Source organism: Chinchilla lanigera, unplaced genomic scaffold, assembly GCF_000276665.1.
Source record: "Chinchilla lanigera isolate Chin_1 unplaced genomic scaffold, ChiLan1.0 scaffold00012, whole genome shotgun sequence".
Classification (NCBI taxonomy): domain Eukaryota; kingdom Metazoa; phylum Chordata; class Mammalia; order Rodentia; family Chinchillidae; genus Chinchilla; species Chinchilla lanigera.
In genome coordinates, this window is record NW_004955413.1 from 21624643 (window position 1) to 21642934 (window position 18292).

Sequence of the window (18292 nt, forward strand, 5' to 3'; positions counted from 1 at the left end):
ATGTCTGTTAGGAGTGAAAAAACCATGAGAATAACAGCCTGCTACCTCCTACTCCTGCTCCTGTTCCTTCCTTTTCAATGCAAAAATGGTGCAATCCTCACCCATCTTTTTCAAAAATATATCTTATATTTAAGGGTAATCCATTAGGACACATAATTTCCCTCTAACTGCTACTCTGCTTCCCCCTGCTAGCAGCTGTGCTGTGAAACTCGGTCTGTGCATTCCTTCCTTTTCAGACTTCCTCATCATTCTCCACCCCTGCTTCTGGTTTCCACTGAAAGAGATCTCAGAAATCACAAATGACTGCAGTCTTGCCACGTGCTGTAAATACGTTTTGCTCCTGACCTTTTCAGTAACATTCCCTTGTTTTTGAAACTCTGTCCTCCCTTGCCTGGCATTTCTTCTCTTCGGCCCATTTTCTAGCTGCTTTCCTGGCTTCTCAGACCCGCAGTCTCTTTGTCCTCCCTTAAAAGATGATGTCCACTGTGGTTCCATCCTCCAACACATCACCACTTTCTCATACTCCCTGATGACCTTACCTATGCCGAAAGGACTCAAATCTATTTCATCAGCCGTGGTCAATCTCCAGACTTCTAGAAGTTATAAACACACGCCTATCGTACTTCCTCACCTGAGCATTTTATAAGCACCTCCAATTAAACATAATCAAAATAGAATGAATCATGCCCCTCCCCTATTTTGCACTTTTTCCCATTTTCTCCGTCTGCTCATGACCTCCCAACTCTCCAAAGCTGACAACTTTCTACTTTTTACTTTCTTTGAGAACTATGGGAAAAGTTTGTCCGATGCAAGAACTTTCTTGGACTAATCTCACACTGACCTAACTCCTCCTGCACACATAATGAACTGGCCCACCATGCTCTCACCAATGGTCTATGGTTGTTTATTATACGTTTCTTGTGAACTACAAGGTCAGTTTTCCAAAGACAAAGGAGTCCTTGGCTTAACTGCTGTACCTGCAGCACTCCTTATGCCACTGTGTATTTGTCAGGCACTAAAAATACACATATTGAAGGTTCTGTCGAGTCTTAAAGATGATGTTTGCCGTTTTTCTGAGCTCTAAAGATAATTATTCTCAGCTCCTATGTTCTCAACATCCCAATATCTGGTTTGTTAAGTAGTATCTAGATATTAAAGGGAAAACTACAAATATCAGGTAAACAAAAGGCATGCAACATTCATCCACCTAATAAAAAGGTAAGGTTAATTAAACAATAAATTCGTTTGTTTATTAAGGTCTTAAATCTCCATGAAAGTTGATTAACCATTTAATTCTTGATTATCAAATCATCTGGCTATATCAAGTGATACTAGTTTTCATTACAGAATTTCATCATGTGAATTTTCTACAGAAAGTCAGTAGCTAAAAACGCTATTAACAGAAAAGTGAATTAGGGAAAAGACTAACATAAGATAAAAGGGGATTTTAATGACAATTTATTATTTTTATAGAACATCTAGCTAGGTTTTTCCAACTCTTATTTTAAATGAAATTCTCTATCTTACTGCATATTCTTGCTTCAGAGTGTTACTTTTCAAAAGAATTGCAGTAAAACACTCATGATGTAAAAAGTCCGTAAACTGCAAAGCCATTTTTCATTTGGGTGAGCAGAAAATAATGTTCCAGATATGTATAACAGTAGAAATGGTCTCTGCTTATCCTGTAATAAAACTAATCATGCTGGCTTCACTTCCTGGGTGCTTACCTTAAGCCACACATTATGCTAAGCACTTTACCTTATTTAAATCTCTTAATGAATTAAGAGAATTAACTAAATATTTGATTATCCTTTTCCAGAGGAGAAAAGTAGAGCTTAGGGAGATTAATTGGCCCAAACATGGTTCCAAATGCTTCTCATGTACAAATCCTGAAATCACCTTCGCCCCATTTTCTAATCTTACAGAAGCCTAAACAGCTTTCTTTATATTTCTTCATGCACTCATAAAATATTCATCAAATATTTTCTATGCATCAGGTGCTATTCTAGGTGCCGGAGATACAATGATGGAAATAAAAGCCCTAGTTTCAGGAAAATTATATTCAACAGCCATAGTCACTAAAATAAAATATAATATCAAATACATTATTCTAATTAAAACTAGTAAGAAGTTAATTCCTAGTTTTCAGTTTTCCAGTATGTATTTAATGCCTGATTCTCTCCCATCTCACCATTAAAAAAAAAAGTATATTATTTAAAGAAATAAAGGTCCAAGAAAAGGTCCTCCAAATAGACCAGACTACTTAATAGAAAAAATAGCATAGACAAACAGTCAGACGCTGATTGCCGCAAAGATCATCTCAGATGTGAAGGCTGGGAAGGTTAGTATGGTTGGCTGCTAGTGTAGCCAGAGGTCACGTGTTTACAGATCCTGAAGGACCCATCTGTGTCCCACACCTTTCCCTTTTCATTCCTCTGGCCTACCTCCTGTTCACCCTTTGTCTCATCCAAAACCAAACAGTAACACTTAACAGTAACACTCCTTAGGCCAAATTCTTGTTTCAAATCCCAAAACAAACTCAAAAAAAGCAAAAAACAAAAAATCAGTGGAAGAGAGCACAAGAAATGGGTATTTTCATAAGTTTAAAAAATAACAGTTTTGTAATTATTTTTAAATTAAAGAACCAAACTTTAAACTACTCCTTGGTGTTATTTCTACCCAGCCTGTATATTTGATTGTCAATATGCCTTTAGTGGAGGAACAAAAGTTCTTAGTATGTTCTTATCATTTTACTGACGATCTTAGCACAGTTTGGTATATCAGACATAAACCCTTGCTTCTCCAATGGTTCAAACAATAAAAGCCACCTACTAATAAAAGAGTAGCCACTGAATATAAATCTTACACTACGCGGGCTACATGCCATCAGCAACAAACTGCCCACATCTCTACTGCAGCAGACATTCTGAAGCTCAAACAAAATAGGACATTTCAGACCGTACCTTATTCCAGCTGACTTTATAGTCAATCCGTTGCAGTTTGTTGTTGCCGTTGTTTTCATCTTAAGACTTTGACTAATATTTGCCTTATACAATGTATAATCCCAATCCAGACCATAATAGGCAATGATCAAATTTATATAACCACCGTACTTGCAAATACAATGTGTTTTAGAAACAAACTGCCTAATTCGCTGATTCAGAGTCACGAACTTAACAGTTCCATATCCACTGGTCTTACCTCTGCAGCTAAATAATTTCCAGTTGCAAGGTGTTTAAATCTGAACAGGCTGTTCCACTGTCCTGCACCCCCGCGGCATGGGTCATGATGAACCACCTACAGACAAAAAGAGTTATGACAATAATGACAAAATGCTATTCTTGTCCTGGCGGGGCACTTACAAGAAGTACCTTCCTGTTATTGCTGATCTGTCAAGCCTAATATATGTTTCAAAGAGTACAACGTGTCAGAAAAACAAAATTTTCCATAAGTGAGCCAGAGACATGTTATAACACTTACAATCTTACTAGGCATGCATGGTGCTCATGCCTTACATTTGCAAACACTGCCTTAACCCGAAAGGCACGTTTCCAAAGCCAAAAGTGGAAATACTGTGGGTTCTCCCCACTCTCAAAGTTTGTTATTCAAATATTCATTCAACAGAAGGTCAGGTACTCTTCAAGACCACAGAGACATGGCAGTGGGTATAGAGTTTTCATTCCAAAGGAGAAGAGAGAATTAGCTAATAAATAAGATGTAACAAATACCAGGAAAGGGACAAACAGAATACATGATGGAGTAACTAGAAAAGGCTGCTGCAGATGTAGCAATCCACATGGGCCACTCAGTGATGACAAGGGATCTCACACCTGGATTAAGGGAATGAGGCAGACACCGGAAGAGAGCATGCCAGGCAGAGAGAAGCCCAACTGTTCAGGCCAGGAGATCTGAACTATCCTAGTTTCTGGCCCTTTCCAAGTATGCTTTTTACAAACACCACATCCCTTGGTACCCTGTCCTTCAAATTGACCTTGCCCTGAGTGCTGAGCCTCTGGGCTCCCCGGGGATGAAAGCAATAGAGGGAAGGGGTCAGGCAGCTGGGTATGACAGAGGGTGTAGTGCAGTAGAAAAGCTCAGGGTTTGAGTGGTATTTGACTATGTGATAGTCACAGTAATGTAATATCTTCAAGCTTTGTGGACTCATGTACAAAATGGGGTTAATTCACATACTGTTATAAAGATTAACTATAAGGCATAGCAAAGAGCAAAGACAATTTTTCAGAAGTCTCCCTCAACAGTGTACCCTTGGGGTCAGTCTGCAGTCTCATTCTGTGTGCCCACAAATGCAACTTTCTAATGCCTCTAGGAGACTCCAGCTTTTGTAAGTTCCTCTGATTCCATAATTCAAATAAAATAATACTTATGAACAAACTTCAAAGTGTACAAAGTCTTAGACTCCCTGTGGTCAAAATCCAACCCATCCTTTAAGGGTCAGTTCTCAAATCAAACTTCTTCCACAAATTCTTGGCTAACTGCCCTAGCCACGGTGATCTCATCAAGTCTGAATTCTTACTTTTTGTGGAAAAGCGGAAATACTTTTGAGAATCCATCATGCACACTCATTTCACATGTTATTGCTAGGGGTAAACAAAATGTTGAAGCTTACCATGGATCCCAGAGTAAGAAGTTCACCTATTCCTAAGTGTGTCTTACAAAAGTCTTAGGAGACTTTTTAGAACTATGTAAGGGAGAGTGCTTTCATTTATCATGATGATTTTGGAGAGATGCTATGGGCATTTAATGAGAAATAACCAAGAGAATGTTCATGCTAACGTTCACAGAGAAATCCAGCACGGAGATATTATGTGTAACCCAAAGGAAGTGTTCACATGCTTCTCTGTATGAAGGAGCTGGGAGCCTTACCAGGAATTTTCCTGTAATTATGAAAAACAGTGGGAGGTAGCTAAGAGGCTCCTCTGTAGTGCTAGGAATGGTGACAGTGCAAGCCTACACTGCACCAAGGACCCACAGACAGCTAGCACATGCAGGAGGGGCCTGCAGACTCAGAAAGGGACTGTGAGAGTTTCTTGTTATGCTGGATTTTTAATAACTTCATGTGCCCCCCACCCTATTTTCTTCCTCCAGCCCTTCCAATAATGCCAAACCTAATTTCCTATGTTAAATACCTCTTTGTATGAAATGCCTGATCCTCAGGAAGATTAAACAAGATGTCTAAGCTTCCTGATGAAGCACACGATGAGAAAATGCCCTGCAGCCTGCATCTTTCAAATCTCCTATGGCAATAAGCCTACCACAAATACACACTGCTAATGCTTCAGTGCATAAGCATACTAAAAAGTTTTTACACAGAGTTACATGAAAGGTCTAATCTTTTCAGAAATTCTCCGTGGAGTGGGAAACGTAAATGAGGTTAGAGACATTATCTCAAAACTGTTAAACAACTTTCCATTCTGACTGCTCGGCATGATACAGAATTTCCAAGTACACATTTGATGGGGTCAGTCTCAGGGCCGTGGTCCGTTTACAGCAAAAACTATAAAACTAAATATATGCCAGAAAGCTCAATACACCTCTCAACTGACTCGGAACCAAATATTAAAGAAGGCAGGAAACTCACCGTACTTTATGAATAAAATTTACAAATAATGTCTCACATTATTGCCATCTTGTTTTAATTTTCTGAACACAATGATAAGAAACCTACAGTGTGACCGCACATGTTTTATGATTAATGGGGGAGGTGCCTGTAACTCTTCAGCATTACCCTGATGAGTGAGGCAGGCTTCTGGGGAAGTCTCACAGCCTCAGGTCCTGGCTGTGGTGGTAGTGCTTCTCCCAGACCTTCCTGATGTTGCTTCCTACTCATGGTTGTGGCCATGAAAGTCCTTCCCAATGCCAGACTGAAAATACGCCTCAACATGCAGTGGGATTTCAAGATAGAAGATATGTTTTATCGTGTGATTTCATCTCTACTCTAAACCATGTCACAACTCCCAACATTCCTCTCGTGTTAGTTATGTTTAGAAACCAGGTTCAGTTCATTTGCATGAATGTAATACTTCCTCATTTTCTTGGTTTCAGGTGTCTGTAATTTGTCCTGTTACAACCTCCTGTAGTTATCACTGTTTCCCTCGTTTTCATGGGCAAATAAGTTTGTTGTGTTCTTACTTCACCTACTAGCTATTATTCAACATCTCACAATTACCTTTGAGCTTTCCTTTGCCTGTATTCTGTGTAACGCCTTCTGATCTATCATTTTTCCCCAACCCAGTGTAGGAATGGATTGATCACAGACAGAAATGTTATATCTTCCAGAGTAGTTATTTACATGTTGAAATACATATTATTTTATAATATTTTCAGGTAATTTCTTTGATTTATTAGAGCTGGAGCATTATATTCATTTTCAATCATGAAAACCTACACATTTCATTTTAGGACACTATGGCAAGTATTGCAAAACAAATGCTTTAAAAAGAGGTACGTGACGGGTTTGAAATGCCTAAGGACCACTGTGATAGGCCGAGATGTCCATTAAATCAAGATGCAATTTATCAGCTGTTGGCTTGCTCATGGGCGATTATGTGTATGTTATCTCCTTCATTGTATACAAAGGTCCTTGTAAAAACTCTGTATCTCACATTTTCTTCATTACTCTACCATGCTGCCACATTGAATACTTTCTAAAGGATGAATAGATTCTTAACAAGTCTCTTGCTGCAAACAGAAATGGTATTCTCAGAAGATATGAACACTATCCTCTTCAGTGACTGTGTACTTCTGATATTTATCTTCATTTACAGTGGGATATCCTGCTCCTTCTTAACTCCTGGGCTACCAGAGACTTTATTTTGATCAGCTTCGATGACATTTCAAAAAAGATTTTTGGAAAGTATAATGATATATGTCCTTATTAAATGTGTGTGGATGTGTGTGTGTGTGGGGGGGGGTGTATGCGTGCACAAGTGAGTGAGAGAGAAAGAGAGAGAGAGAAAGAGAGAGAGGGAGAGAGAGGGAGAGAGAGGGAGAAGAGAGAGAATGAATCAGAGACTGCAGACAGATCTTTGAAGTGGCATCCTTGCCAACTGATCACAGCAATGAAGGATACAAGGTAGTTCACAAAAATTATTCTGTGTTATGGGTGTATCATAAACAATCCTTACAACAATAAAACAAACAACATAGTGGATCTTATCTTTTTATCTAAAATTTATTAAAAGCCAGGAAAAAAAAAAAAAAACCACACACCTCTATTTCCCAGAGTGCTTTAGAACTAGTAGCGGAAGTTGCTGATTGCCGCAAAGTTGTACGAAGGAAAATGTGCTGTTTTTTCTCATATTCGTCACAAGTCAGAAACTTCTCTTGTTCTGCGTGAAACAATCTAACAACGTCACCCTGGAAAAACATGTCAAGAAACACTACATCTGAACAAACAGATATAAAAGCAGGAGTATCTTCTCAATTTTGATCCTCTGAGCCCTTCCGCTAGCTATTTGGCTTTGAATGATTATCTGTGCATATTAAAGTATTGGGGGGAGAAACTCAATAAAACATTCATAGCCAGAATTAAGGTTTGTGGTCACAATATAAATCATAAATACTAGTGAATACATAGGTCTTACATCTGGAATTTTAGGAAGAATACCTTCATTTCTTCCAGGAAACGTTCCCCATAGCACATACTTACTCCTTTTAATACATCTTCTCGGTAGGAGCTAAATTTCATGAATAAAGTGATTTTCCAGCTAGTGTTGCAATTAACGGCATTCACCTATGAATGAAGAAATGTTAAGAGTTATAAGCTGGTAAGTTCTTTCTTTTGCAAGAAATTACTTCAACTGGTAAAAGAAGAAAAAAAAGAAAATCTTGGACAACAAAATATGTAGTATCTTCAATAAAAATATCTTCAAAGGACCAAAAATAGGTAATCAGTATCTACAGGTAACTTAGGAATATTAGTTAGCATCTCCAGAATTATACTTATGAAAACAAAGCAACTGCTCTCTCTCTCTCTCTCTCTCTCTCTCTCTCTCTCTCTCTCTTTCTCTCTTTCACAAGAAAAATCGCCAAGTCCATGTCCTTTCCTGTAGAACTTACCTCCTTGCAGCCTGGGTTGTCCAGAAGTTCTATGTTGCTGGCGTGTAGTGGCTGTCCTGCATTCACAGGCATCAGAACAACTTTGTCTCCTACAACGATCTGGAAATCAGAAATAAATTGCAATCCAGACACTGTATGGATCTGTGGTATTACATTGGAAATTAATAATAACTGCACAAGAGTCCTCATTATCGAGTTGACCCAGGTCCCTTTATCCTCCGCAAAAATTCTAGTTCAATTCTTTATCTCTCTGAGGCAAAATAGCTTTAATAAATGATAGTGTAATCATGCTCCATATTTTCTAACAGTCTGGATTCATAAAGCTAGCGCAGATCTTTCTCTCATTAGTCTCCCATTTCAGTTGGAGCTTTCTCAAAGTTGATCATTTTTCCTCCCCACGAGCTCTTAGGCCACAAGCACAGCAGATAGAGTGTAAATGCATCTGCCACAATGAGACCAGTCTATGTACATATTGGAATCATTCCAAGGGCAAGCCAAAAATGTTATATATTTGTGCTATTCCTGCAACGAGAGAGAAGTGATATACTTGATCTTCCCATAATCTCAGAAACTTAGTAAACATTCTAATGTCATCTGGATTCAGGAAATACAAGAAGGTATGACCTTGTAAAAGCATGTTTTCTGTTTGGGCTTTTGGCATCTGATTCCCTCTTATTTTAAACATCCGAAATTAACATGGCTCCTTAAACCCGATGTTCCCTTTTAAACACAAACTCAAATTGGTTCTGGGAAAAATGCTCAAAAGTAGGTCAATGCTGATTTTTATTTATGTTATCATAGCAGTGTCTACTTTATCTTAAAATATTTTTACTTGGAAACTGTGGGAATTAAAGTTATCCTTTCTTACTGATAATAATGAATAAGTTTAGTTTAGTTTATAATCTATATTCTACTGCACTTTTCTGTAGGCTTTGGGTTAACTCATATGTCATATTAACTTCAAAATACCACCTATTATATTTGTAAAACACTAGTTATATAGCCAAATGCTTCTTGAAGTCTAGGATACAACTTCCAAGAGGTCATAAAGACAGTATTTATACATAGAATCTAATATTAATCTACTAATTTCACTTAATTGACATTGCTAAATCTCTTTTCTTTTAATTGGAGCATGCTAATAATACACAATGGCAAGGTTAGTTTGGGGCAACTGGCTCATGCATTCAACATATCTGGATCACTGTCAGTCCAATTTCCCCCTTTCCAGTCCCCTTCATTCCCTTTCCCCTCTCCGATATTCTGTTCTCAATTCTAGAATTGCTCACCATCTCAGAAGTGAAAACAAAACCTTCCCCTTGCGTGTTTCATACCAATTAAACATTAAGAGACTAGTGTGATACACAGCTGAAGAACAAATTGGGACTCAGAACTTCTCCATGCATCTTAACCCAATCCAAAATTTTAAAGGACATCATTCCATGAAATCAGTATCAGATAACCTTCTATAGATCATAGAGAGGAGTCTCCCATCACATGTGTTACTGTTGTCACAATCTATATCTGAGATGCAAATATGATAGAGAAATCTCAAGCACACCAATCAGACAAAGCCACTTGGTCGATAGAAATAGCTTCTACTGTTTACAGGACTAGTCTCCATTCATCACTGACGTTCCAAATCCATCGTAAGTGAGAAGCTATGACTCACAAAGACTCATCATAGAAGCTCTTCATGTACAGATAAGGAAAGAGCAAGAAACACTATTAAGGGAAAAGATAAAGGAGGCAACCAAGACATACAGGATGTTATCTTCCATGTAAACCTGAGAGGAAAGTAACAGGAGTGTATGCCTGAGGAAGTATCTGCAGTGGCTGACTGTGTAAGCAGGCAAAGGGATTGGGCAAATGGAAAAAAGGGTAAGAGAGAGACTTTTCACAGTCTTTGTAGTATTTTCTATCTTGGAACCACAAATTGGTGAATCTTTTAAAATTAAATCACAAACAAAAACAAATTAAGGTTAACTTGGTTTAAACATTTCAAATACCTTCCTCCCTTAGGAAAATAAAACATACTATTGAAGTTATTTCCTATGACATCAAGACAATACCAGATTGCAGGGCCCCAAGAAATCGTCAATAATATAAATTACTGGGAACTCAATACTGTATCTGGCCAGTGCTACATCTGATCATCCAATTTCTTTCTTAAAGAACAACTGGGTTTGATGTACTATTTCATTTTCATCTGCACCATATAATTATTAGCCAATAAGCTACTAAACATCATGATGTATTATTCTAGCTATGTCCTTCTGACTCAGCACTTTGTTTGACCTGTCTTCCCTGCTGTGTCTTACTGTTATTTCATGTTATATTTACTTCAAAGCACCACCCAAGAACTCATCTGTATTCTTCAGAGAGCAAAGCGTGTAGCAAAAATGTCTCTTGATATCTATGAAACAGCTTCCTAGGGTTTATGAGGACAGTAGTCATAAGGAGAATGTAACATTAATTCATTAATTTTCAGGTCCTCGGTCTTGTTCTTGATAATCTCTTGGTCTTGATAAACCCAGATGAATAAAAACTTGCAGACAAAATGGACAATAGGCCAATCGTGCCAAATAAAAAGAATAATGCATATGCAAAATTGTCCCTATTTGCAGAGAATTCACACTTTATTATGTGGAAGTTGCTAATATGCTCAGAAAAATGTAGATTATGGCCTGATCCACTGACAGGGCTGGATGCTTTATGAGAAATTGTATATTTAGTACAGGACTTGAGGGTGTAGTTCTTTTATGTGACATCCTAGGATTAGCCATCACATTCACTCACAGTGCACAAACATCTTTTTTAAAAAAATGCAATTCCAAAAGCATTTCTGTTGATTCTATGTAACAGCCATGTAAGATTCAAGCTGGGCTTTTGCTGAAAATAAAGAGCAATGTAATGCCATTTGCAGCTAGCCTCCTCTTGAAGCGGCACCTGGTATCGTGAAAAGAACACCTCAATAGGAATCAAAACACCAGGGTTCTACTTCCACCTCTGCTAGAAATGCAAGGAATAAATATTTTTTTAAATAGAAAAAGCTACTTGCTACCCAGAAAGACTCTCTTTCCTTAAGAGCTGAGATTTAAAGCACAACTGGCTTCTTTACACTTTCAAAATGTACCATCAAGTAAAGAACTAATGTCGTCTTAGATCAAAATTGAAAATAAAAAATTAACTACTCTATCATGAGAAGATAAGTGAAAATGAAATATTGATGCTCACTGCTCATGGGTGTCTCAAATAAATTTCTAAATATTCAACAGCAAGCAAACACTTTCTATGCAGCTGAAAGTTAAAGGATCCGTGAATCTATATGTCCCCCAAAACCATCCTAAGTAGAGGACATACTAGAAGATAGAACATAGTCTCTCACGTATATTATAAAGGCATATTTAAGTAGTAGAAACCACTGATTTCTGAGAATATGAGCATCTTTCTCAACTATCCCAGACTATCTTCTGCTTCATTCTTGCACTTGATATAAATCACAAAACACCCTGTTGAATATGTACAACCTAAATCATAACTCATTGCTCATAGTAGATTATAATTTTAAAGTCTTCTAACCATTGCAATTTCCTCTTAGATTAATATGCTTGTAAAGACAATCAGTAATGGTTGAAACACTTCCTAAGAAGTGACAGTGTTTGTAGTTGCCTTCAGCAAGGCACAATAGATTCATATCTCAGAAAAATATTACCTATTCCTGTCGGGAGGAAATGGGGGTTACAACACAACCACTTATGTGGCTGTGGGTGCTTAGGCTCTTCACAGCAACCTTAGTGACACACAAAAGCAATGCAGTGACAAGCAACAAGAGCGTGCTATTTCAGTAAAAAAAGCAAGGTGGAGGTTGCTTGAGCCATGCCGTAGGGAGCACACCTAACAAGGACAGTTCCTTTGCCGCACTTAATAATTCCACTGTCCATTTTCACCAAGACGGAGCAGTGGAGTAGTGGGCTTTGCTTTGTTTCATTTTCTACTATCACTAAGTATTTGACACAGTTTGACACACATTACATTCAACTCTCTATTGACCCTGCAAAGTGATCTGGAAGGTGGGCAGGTGAGAATGAATACACAGAGTGAATTAATAAAATCCACAGTCAATCTAAAGCCCCAAATATATCCAAGCATTCATACACTCTTTCTGAATTTGAGGTCAGGTTTTGTTCTCTTTTATGTTTAATTTTTATGGACCACTTATAGATTGGGACACCACTCCACGATAGGTGCAGTGGGGAATAAGCATTTTAAGAAAGATCTCCGAGGCATGAGTCATTTATATACTGCATAATCAATGGCTGAATAATTGAGAGTTGACTGTAATTGACTTCCTATTAAATTAAAATAAGTACCATGCTCAGAGCACACATCACTTGATGCCGAAAGAAAAACAAGTAAGACTTATTATTGTAAGAACTCCAACACGAAACTTAAAATGCATTACATTCCTGCATGCCATGCTTCTCCCAGGCCTTACCTAAGGAAGGTATCACCAGATAATTTACTAAGCCAAGTAAATCATGAAGGCTGCATCCTGTGGATGGAATGTGCACTTTGAAATTCACTGGAAAAATAGACTCACTACAAAAACAAGACATTTCTAAGATAAGAAATACCCAAAACATTTAAAATGTAATCAAAGGGTTGACTGAGAAAACTGCCAAAAGAATTAAGCTTCTAACTTTGAAGACATGATGTTAATTTTTAAGATCTCCACCCGGCCTAATATTTGTAAAGTGTTCTAGTTATGAAAGTTATTCCGTGTTCTGGGTCAACCGGCATTCATTAGGCACCAGCCCAGTGCTAGAGATTGCCACCTAGTATTTATTTATCACGCTCAAAAATATCAAATTATTGATGCTACAAAGTCATTTCCCATCATTTTATATGACAATATGCACATTTTTCACAACTGACTTTAAATATAATGGTCATCAATAAGTAGATGCAACCTACAGCTTCTCATATGTCAACATCTATTAAAACATATGGATTGCAAGAAGTTGGCCAGGGGCCAGGAATATTGCGATGATCCATGGGGTTATTCTATTAGCTCTCACTGGGCAGACATCCCTGGGTAAACGCAGCTATTTTCCTTACAAACATGCTCCCTCCATTCAACGCAAGGAGATAACTTCTACCTCTCTTAGAAAGTCTCAGCCAACATTAAGGTTGCTTAAGTTCTGTCATCCACACTCTAGCTAGAAGTCGATTTTAAATTAATCTGCATTCTGTCTTTTGATGATTTCTGAGCACAATCTGTACCATAAAAAGGCGAAAGACTTATGCGATCTGAAGAGAAACTAGAGTATAATCTGTACTATAAATAAATCAGTTAGCCTTGTAAAGATATTAACACAAAAATAATGTGTTGATTAAAAGCTCTCTTTCTTTGTACTTCCTGGACTCCCTTCCAGAGTAAGACTGTTTTTACGAGCCTGCTCTTTCCCCCTCAATTTGACATTTACGTACATTGTCACCCTCACTTCTCAGCTTCCAGAAGGGATGAATATAAAACCAGGATCCTTCATTTCCTGCAGCATCCAAAGACACTCGCATGGCATTCTTCTCCAGTAACGCGGGCAATCTCTTGTTGACAGTCAGATATTTGTTGCTTTTTATATGTAGTAGCTACAGAGAAAAGACATGCATTACTACCTTTATTCCTTGGTCTCCTCTGTTAATTGAATATATATATCCAGGTAACACAGCTTGACATGGAAATTAAGGCAGATGTTTCCAGTCTCCACAAACACCACCTTTTCCAAGCTGACTTTTCTTTAGATTCCTATTCATCTCCACCAATTCTCCTTCATAATGAAATGGGCATATGAAGAAATAAACCAGAGGACAGAGGAGTGCTTTTCCTCATCTAATGATAAATAATGGACTAAAACCAGGCTTTCCAAAGCAGACCTGAGCTGGTTATGGTGGCGCATGCCTGTAATTCCAGCACTTGGGAGGCTGAGGCAGGAGGACCATTGTGAGTTCGAGACCAGCCTGGGCTACAAAGTGAGCTCAAGGCCAACCTGAACTGCACAGCGAGATCCTGTCTCAAAAAGACAAAAAAACCCACAAAAAAAAAAACATAAAACAAAGCAGACCTGAAACTCCCCCAAACCACGCCCTTTCTCAATGCCTACAACAAAGGAAAACGTAGAAACTGAAATAATGGAACAACCTACTTGGCACGATTAACCATCCCCTCCTCCCCAAGATAGCCCTGTTTTCCTCTGGGAGGAGACAACTATGTATTCTAACTTGGCTCCGTGCTTTCCTCAAGAGGATGCTGACCCTACCTCCTTCTCAGACAAGTGCAGAAGCACTATTCCCCAGATTTTTTGGATTCTATGGACAAAGTCTTTCCAAAATATAATCCTACTGAGTAGAAAAATCAAAACAAAATACATTAAGCCTCCCATCTATCACTAAAATCATTTCAAAAAAGAATAATCACTTAGTACCTAACTGTGAGAAGGAAGGTATCTCAAAACAAAAGGCAAGTTCTTTAACTGCAAAAATAATCATCTTTCTCGGAAAGCCCACCATCATACCTTGAATTCTCATTTCAGCAGAAAACAACAGAAACTCTAGTGGGCTGACCCCACCACTCTGGGTTCTACCGTGTTACAGCCCATGGCTCTACCTGAGCAAGCTAACACTGGCACTTCAAGGACTTAACAAGGAACATAAGCTCCACTTGGTAGACTTAATCATCAAAACTCTCTTTCTGGAGGATTGCCCAAGAGACACGCAGCTCCCCCAAGCCAAGGTATCACACTGTCTATCATTAGATTAAGTCCCAAGTTCAGGAAGCTCCAACCTTGGGCTCCTCATCTTGTCCCGCAAGAGAACTGCTTACCCCGTACTCGGGCATTTTGCCACTGGTCGGTCAACAGCAAAATACCAGGAGATATTATTTTTAAAAACAGCTGCATGAAGTACCTCATTGTAGTATTTACCGTAAGGAAGTTGTTAAGGCTATTGTTTACTATATTAAACAGTGTCCTCTTTATGACTGTTCTTGGGAGAAACACTTCTCTGGTCTTACTGCTGGGAACAGTAGTGCCTCAAGACCTTGGATTTGGTTATACGTCACGGGCTTCCTATACCAATGCTGCTAACATACTGTTCTTCCCTAGGGCTAAGCAGACAAGAAGAAGGCTTCAGGCCAAAGTGTTCCAGACTTTATAGCATGGTTTTCATGAGCATGCCTCTCCCCTAATCTCAGCTTATTCATTCAATCATTACTTTTCCCTCTGACCCAATAGCCTTCATCATTTGTATTTTATTGTGCATGCATTTTGGAAAATGCTTTACATTCTTTTTGGAACAAGGTAGGACATTTATTAACAGAAAACCAAGTAAAAAGGCTAAAAAGATCTAAATGAAGCAGAGGCAAGGAATGCAGCTCAAGGAAACCCATATGCATGCAAAGTGAAACAGGAGACCTTCTAGCAGTAACCCAGTGACGGTCTCCACAGTGCGATTTGAAAACTTTCCCTCCCTATGACATGAAAAGATAAAAGTTCCCCACATCGAACACGAACTTCATTAAACTAAAGGACTGTATCTTACAGGTTCTTGCAAATTATTTCCCCACTTTCTTCCTTTTGATGCAATAAATCACGCATATATCTAGATACATTATTTCTTTAAGTATATCCATCAGACTTAAGCGCTTTTTTCAGTGCCGGGGATGGAAGCCTGGTATCACACATGCTAAGCAAGCGCTCCACCACTCAACTAAGCTGGCCCTCTAGTCCCAGCTGGCTCTTTAACCTACAGCACAGTACACAGAGTACCAACTACTCACAATATGTGTAATTTCCACTAATGAACAAATTATTATATCTCAGCGTTTTCACCAGTCTGCCATTCTAACCCGTAGGGACAATTTGGAAAATTACCCATAAGATATTCACCATTTTTAAGAGAAAATAAATAGAAACTTACTTGTATAACATTACTGTATTTCACAATTTCTCCCAACAGCTTCTTATTTTCTGATTCATTTTGTTTTTGTTCCAGTTCTGCAGCATGCTATGATTACCAGATATTCAATGGGGAAACATAATAAACAGAATAGAATAAGCGACAAGGAAATAAATATTTTTAGTAGCAAGACTATAACCACAAATAAAATGGAACAGTGGCTTTATACTTTGAAGCTTGGGGAGAGAGGCAGAAAGGGGATAATAATTAAATTAATGATCATAACACAGTGTGAAAATTACTCAATTTATGCTGAACTGCAGCCAAAATGTCTTGAGGCACTTTTATATTAACAATTCCAGAAAAGTGCCTGGGTTTTAGACTTAAAAGATTTCTTTAATAAGGAGAATTGCCAGGAACACCAACCCAGATAGTAGATGAATTGCAGAAGACAAAAAGCTCAGTTTTCAGTTCTGAAAATAACAGGAGTTTTAACGTTACAAAATTAAGGCCTATTTAACTTATACTTCACCAAACCAGAAACTATAATCTTTCAAATATTTTTCTATACTCTTTCAGACTGAAAAGAAAAAGTAAGCACTGTGTCAGGTAAAATACAACTGGAATTAATTTTCCCACAAAAATTCTGAACTGGTTTTCAGTTTGATGTGAAGCTCTGAGTTAGTCTGGCACACCCTAAAAAGAAAAAAAAGCAGTAGGAATGTGCTATCTACACTCCAGGAAATAAGGCAGGCACACCCTAAAACTTAAAACGCTCTACTTTTCAATGTATTGTTACATCCACCTGAAATCTCTGTGTACTGGGTGAGATTACAAAGCTGAGAAGTGGGAAATAACGAGAACATCTTTTGTTATTGCTGTTTCTCGTCCAGCTTAAACAAGACAAATGCAGTCTGGCTCGTACCTGTAGTTTCTTCAGCAAGGCAGCCTCTGTGTGGTTTCCTTGTTTGGCTTGCTTCGCTTTCCAATATTGCTTCTGGGCAGAATATCGATTCATAGGACACACCTTGAAAAGGCAGTCTACGACAAACCAACAAACACAGACATTGTAACTAAGGTTACTAGCATTTCTTAGCTATCCTTACAGCCTATTTTGGAACCCTGGGATTTGTTGAGTATAAAGAACATGAAAAGGTCATACAGCCCATCCTCGCGCCAACCCTTAAATTCCCTCTATGACATCCTTTTCAAATACTTCGTTATAATAAATTATCACTAAAATAATCTCTTGTTCATTGGTTATTTTTAAGAATACCTTAGCCAATGTTTTTGGTAAAGAAAGCAAATTAATGTAATTGTTATGTTACAAAGCATTTCTTAATTATAACGGGGGGACTTGGCCTTAGAAAGTAAATAAAATGAAATAAGTGCCTTATTTGACCTTGTCCAATTAATGCTTTTTTTGTGGTATGTAACTTTGACAACTAAAGTGACACAGAAAGTAGAAACGATCACAGCTGATCATTATAATCATCCATTCCTCAAGTTTCCAAATAACTGGAGTGAATATGGCATGGGAATCTGAGAAAGAGTATGTTATAATGGAAAAAGAAAGCTACCAGTGTTATACTCCTGATTCTACTCATAAATATCAAAATAGGAAATAACCATAGTCAGTGATCTCTGTTAATCAAAAAGCAATATATATATATATATATATATTTTAATGAGGAAAAATGAACACCTTAACTGTCATATGTTAATGATTTTACATACTTGTGGAATGGATTTCAATCTGCAGTAAAATCAATTTTCAAGACTCTATAATGAAGAGGTAGTGATATAGAAAATCCAGATATTAGTTTTACTTTTTCTCTCAAAAAAGTATATAAATCCATATAACAAATTTAAGGGGTTTTGGAGAGGTTTTTTTCTCTTTTTGAGACTGCATCTGGCTATGCAGTTAAGGCTGGCCTTGAGCTCACTTTGTAGCCTAGGCTGGTCTCGAATTCGCAACGATCCTCCTGCCTCAGCTTCCTGAGTGCTGGGATTACAGGTGTGAGCCTCCACACCTGGCCGATTAATGTGTTAATATTTGAAATCATTCTCATTCTTCAGATATGTTACCACAAAAAGAAAATTCAGTCAACTCAAATATCCACGTAACCCCAGTATTGACTATTGTAATGGTGTAAGTGGTCAAGAAATGTGACTAGAATATTTAAAGAATTTAGAAAAAAAAAAGAAAAGAAAAAGAACTGACTTTTTTCTATGCCTTGTAATTATGAACACCAAT

At 37.9% G+C, this 18292-nt stretch overlaps 1 protein-coding gene across 1 annotated transcript in view; it reads right to left on the reverse strand.

Moving 5' to 3' along the window:
- The window catches only part of Itpr2 (inositol 1,4,5-trisphosphate receptor, type 2), a gene marked incomplete in the record, with an annotated part of 429938 nt that overhangs the window by 334970 nt on the left and 76676 nt on the right, over nucleotides 1–18292 (reverse strand). The window contains 7 exon segments of the mRNA XM_013511399.1: nucleotides 3202–3297; nucleotides 7231–7377; nucleotides 7670–7753; nucleotides 8080–8178; nucleotides 13573–13731; nucleotides 16057–16143; nucleotides 16961–17076. Of these exon segments, the coding sequence (XP_013366853.1) occupies nucleotides 3202–3297; nucleotides 7231–7377; nucleotides 7670–7753; nucleotides 8080–8178; nucleotides 13573–13731; nucleotides 16057–16143; nucleotides 16961–17076 (788 nt within the window).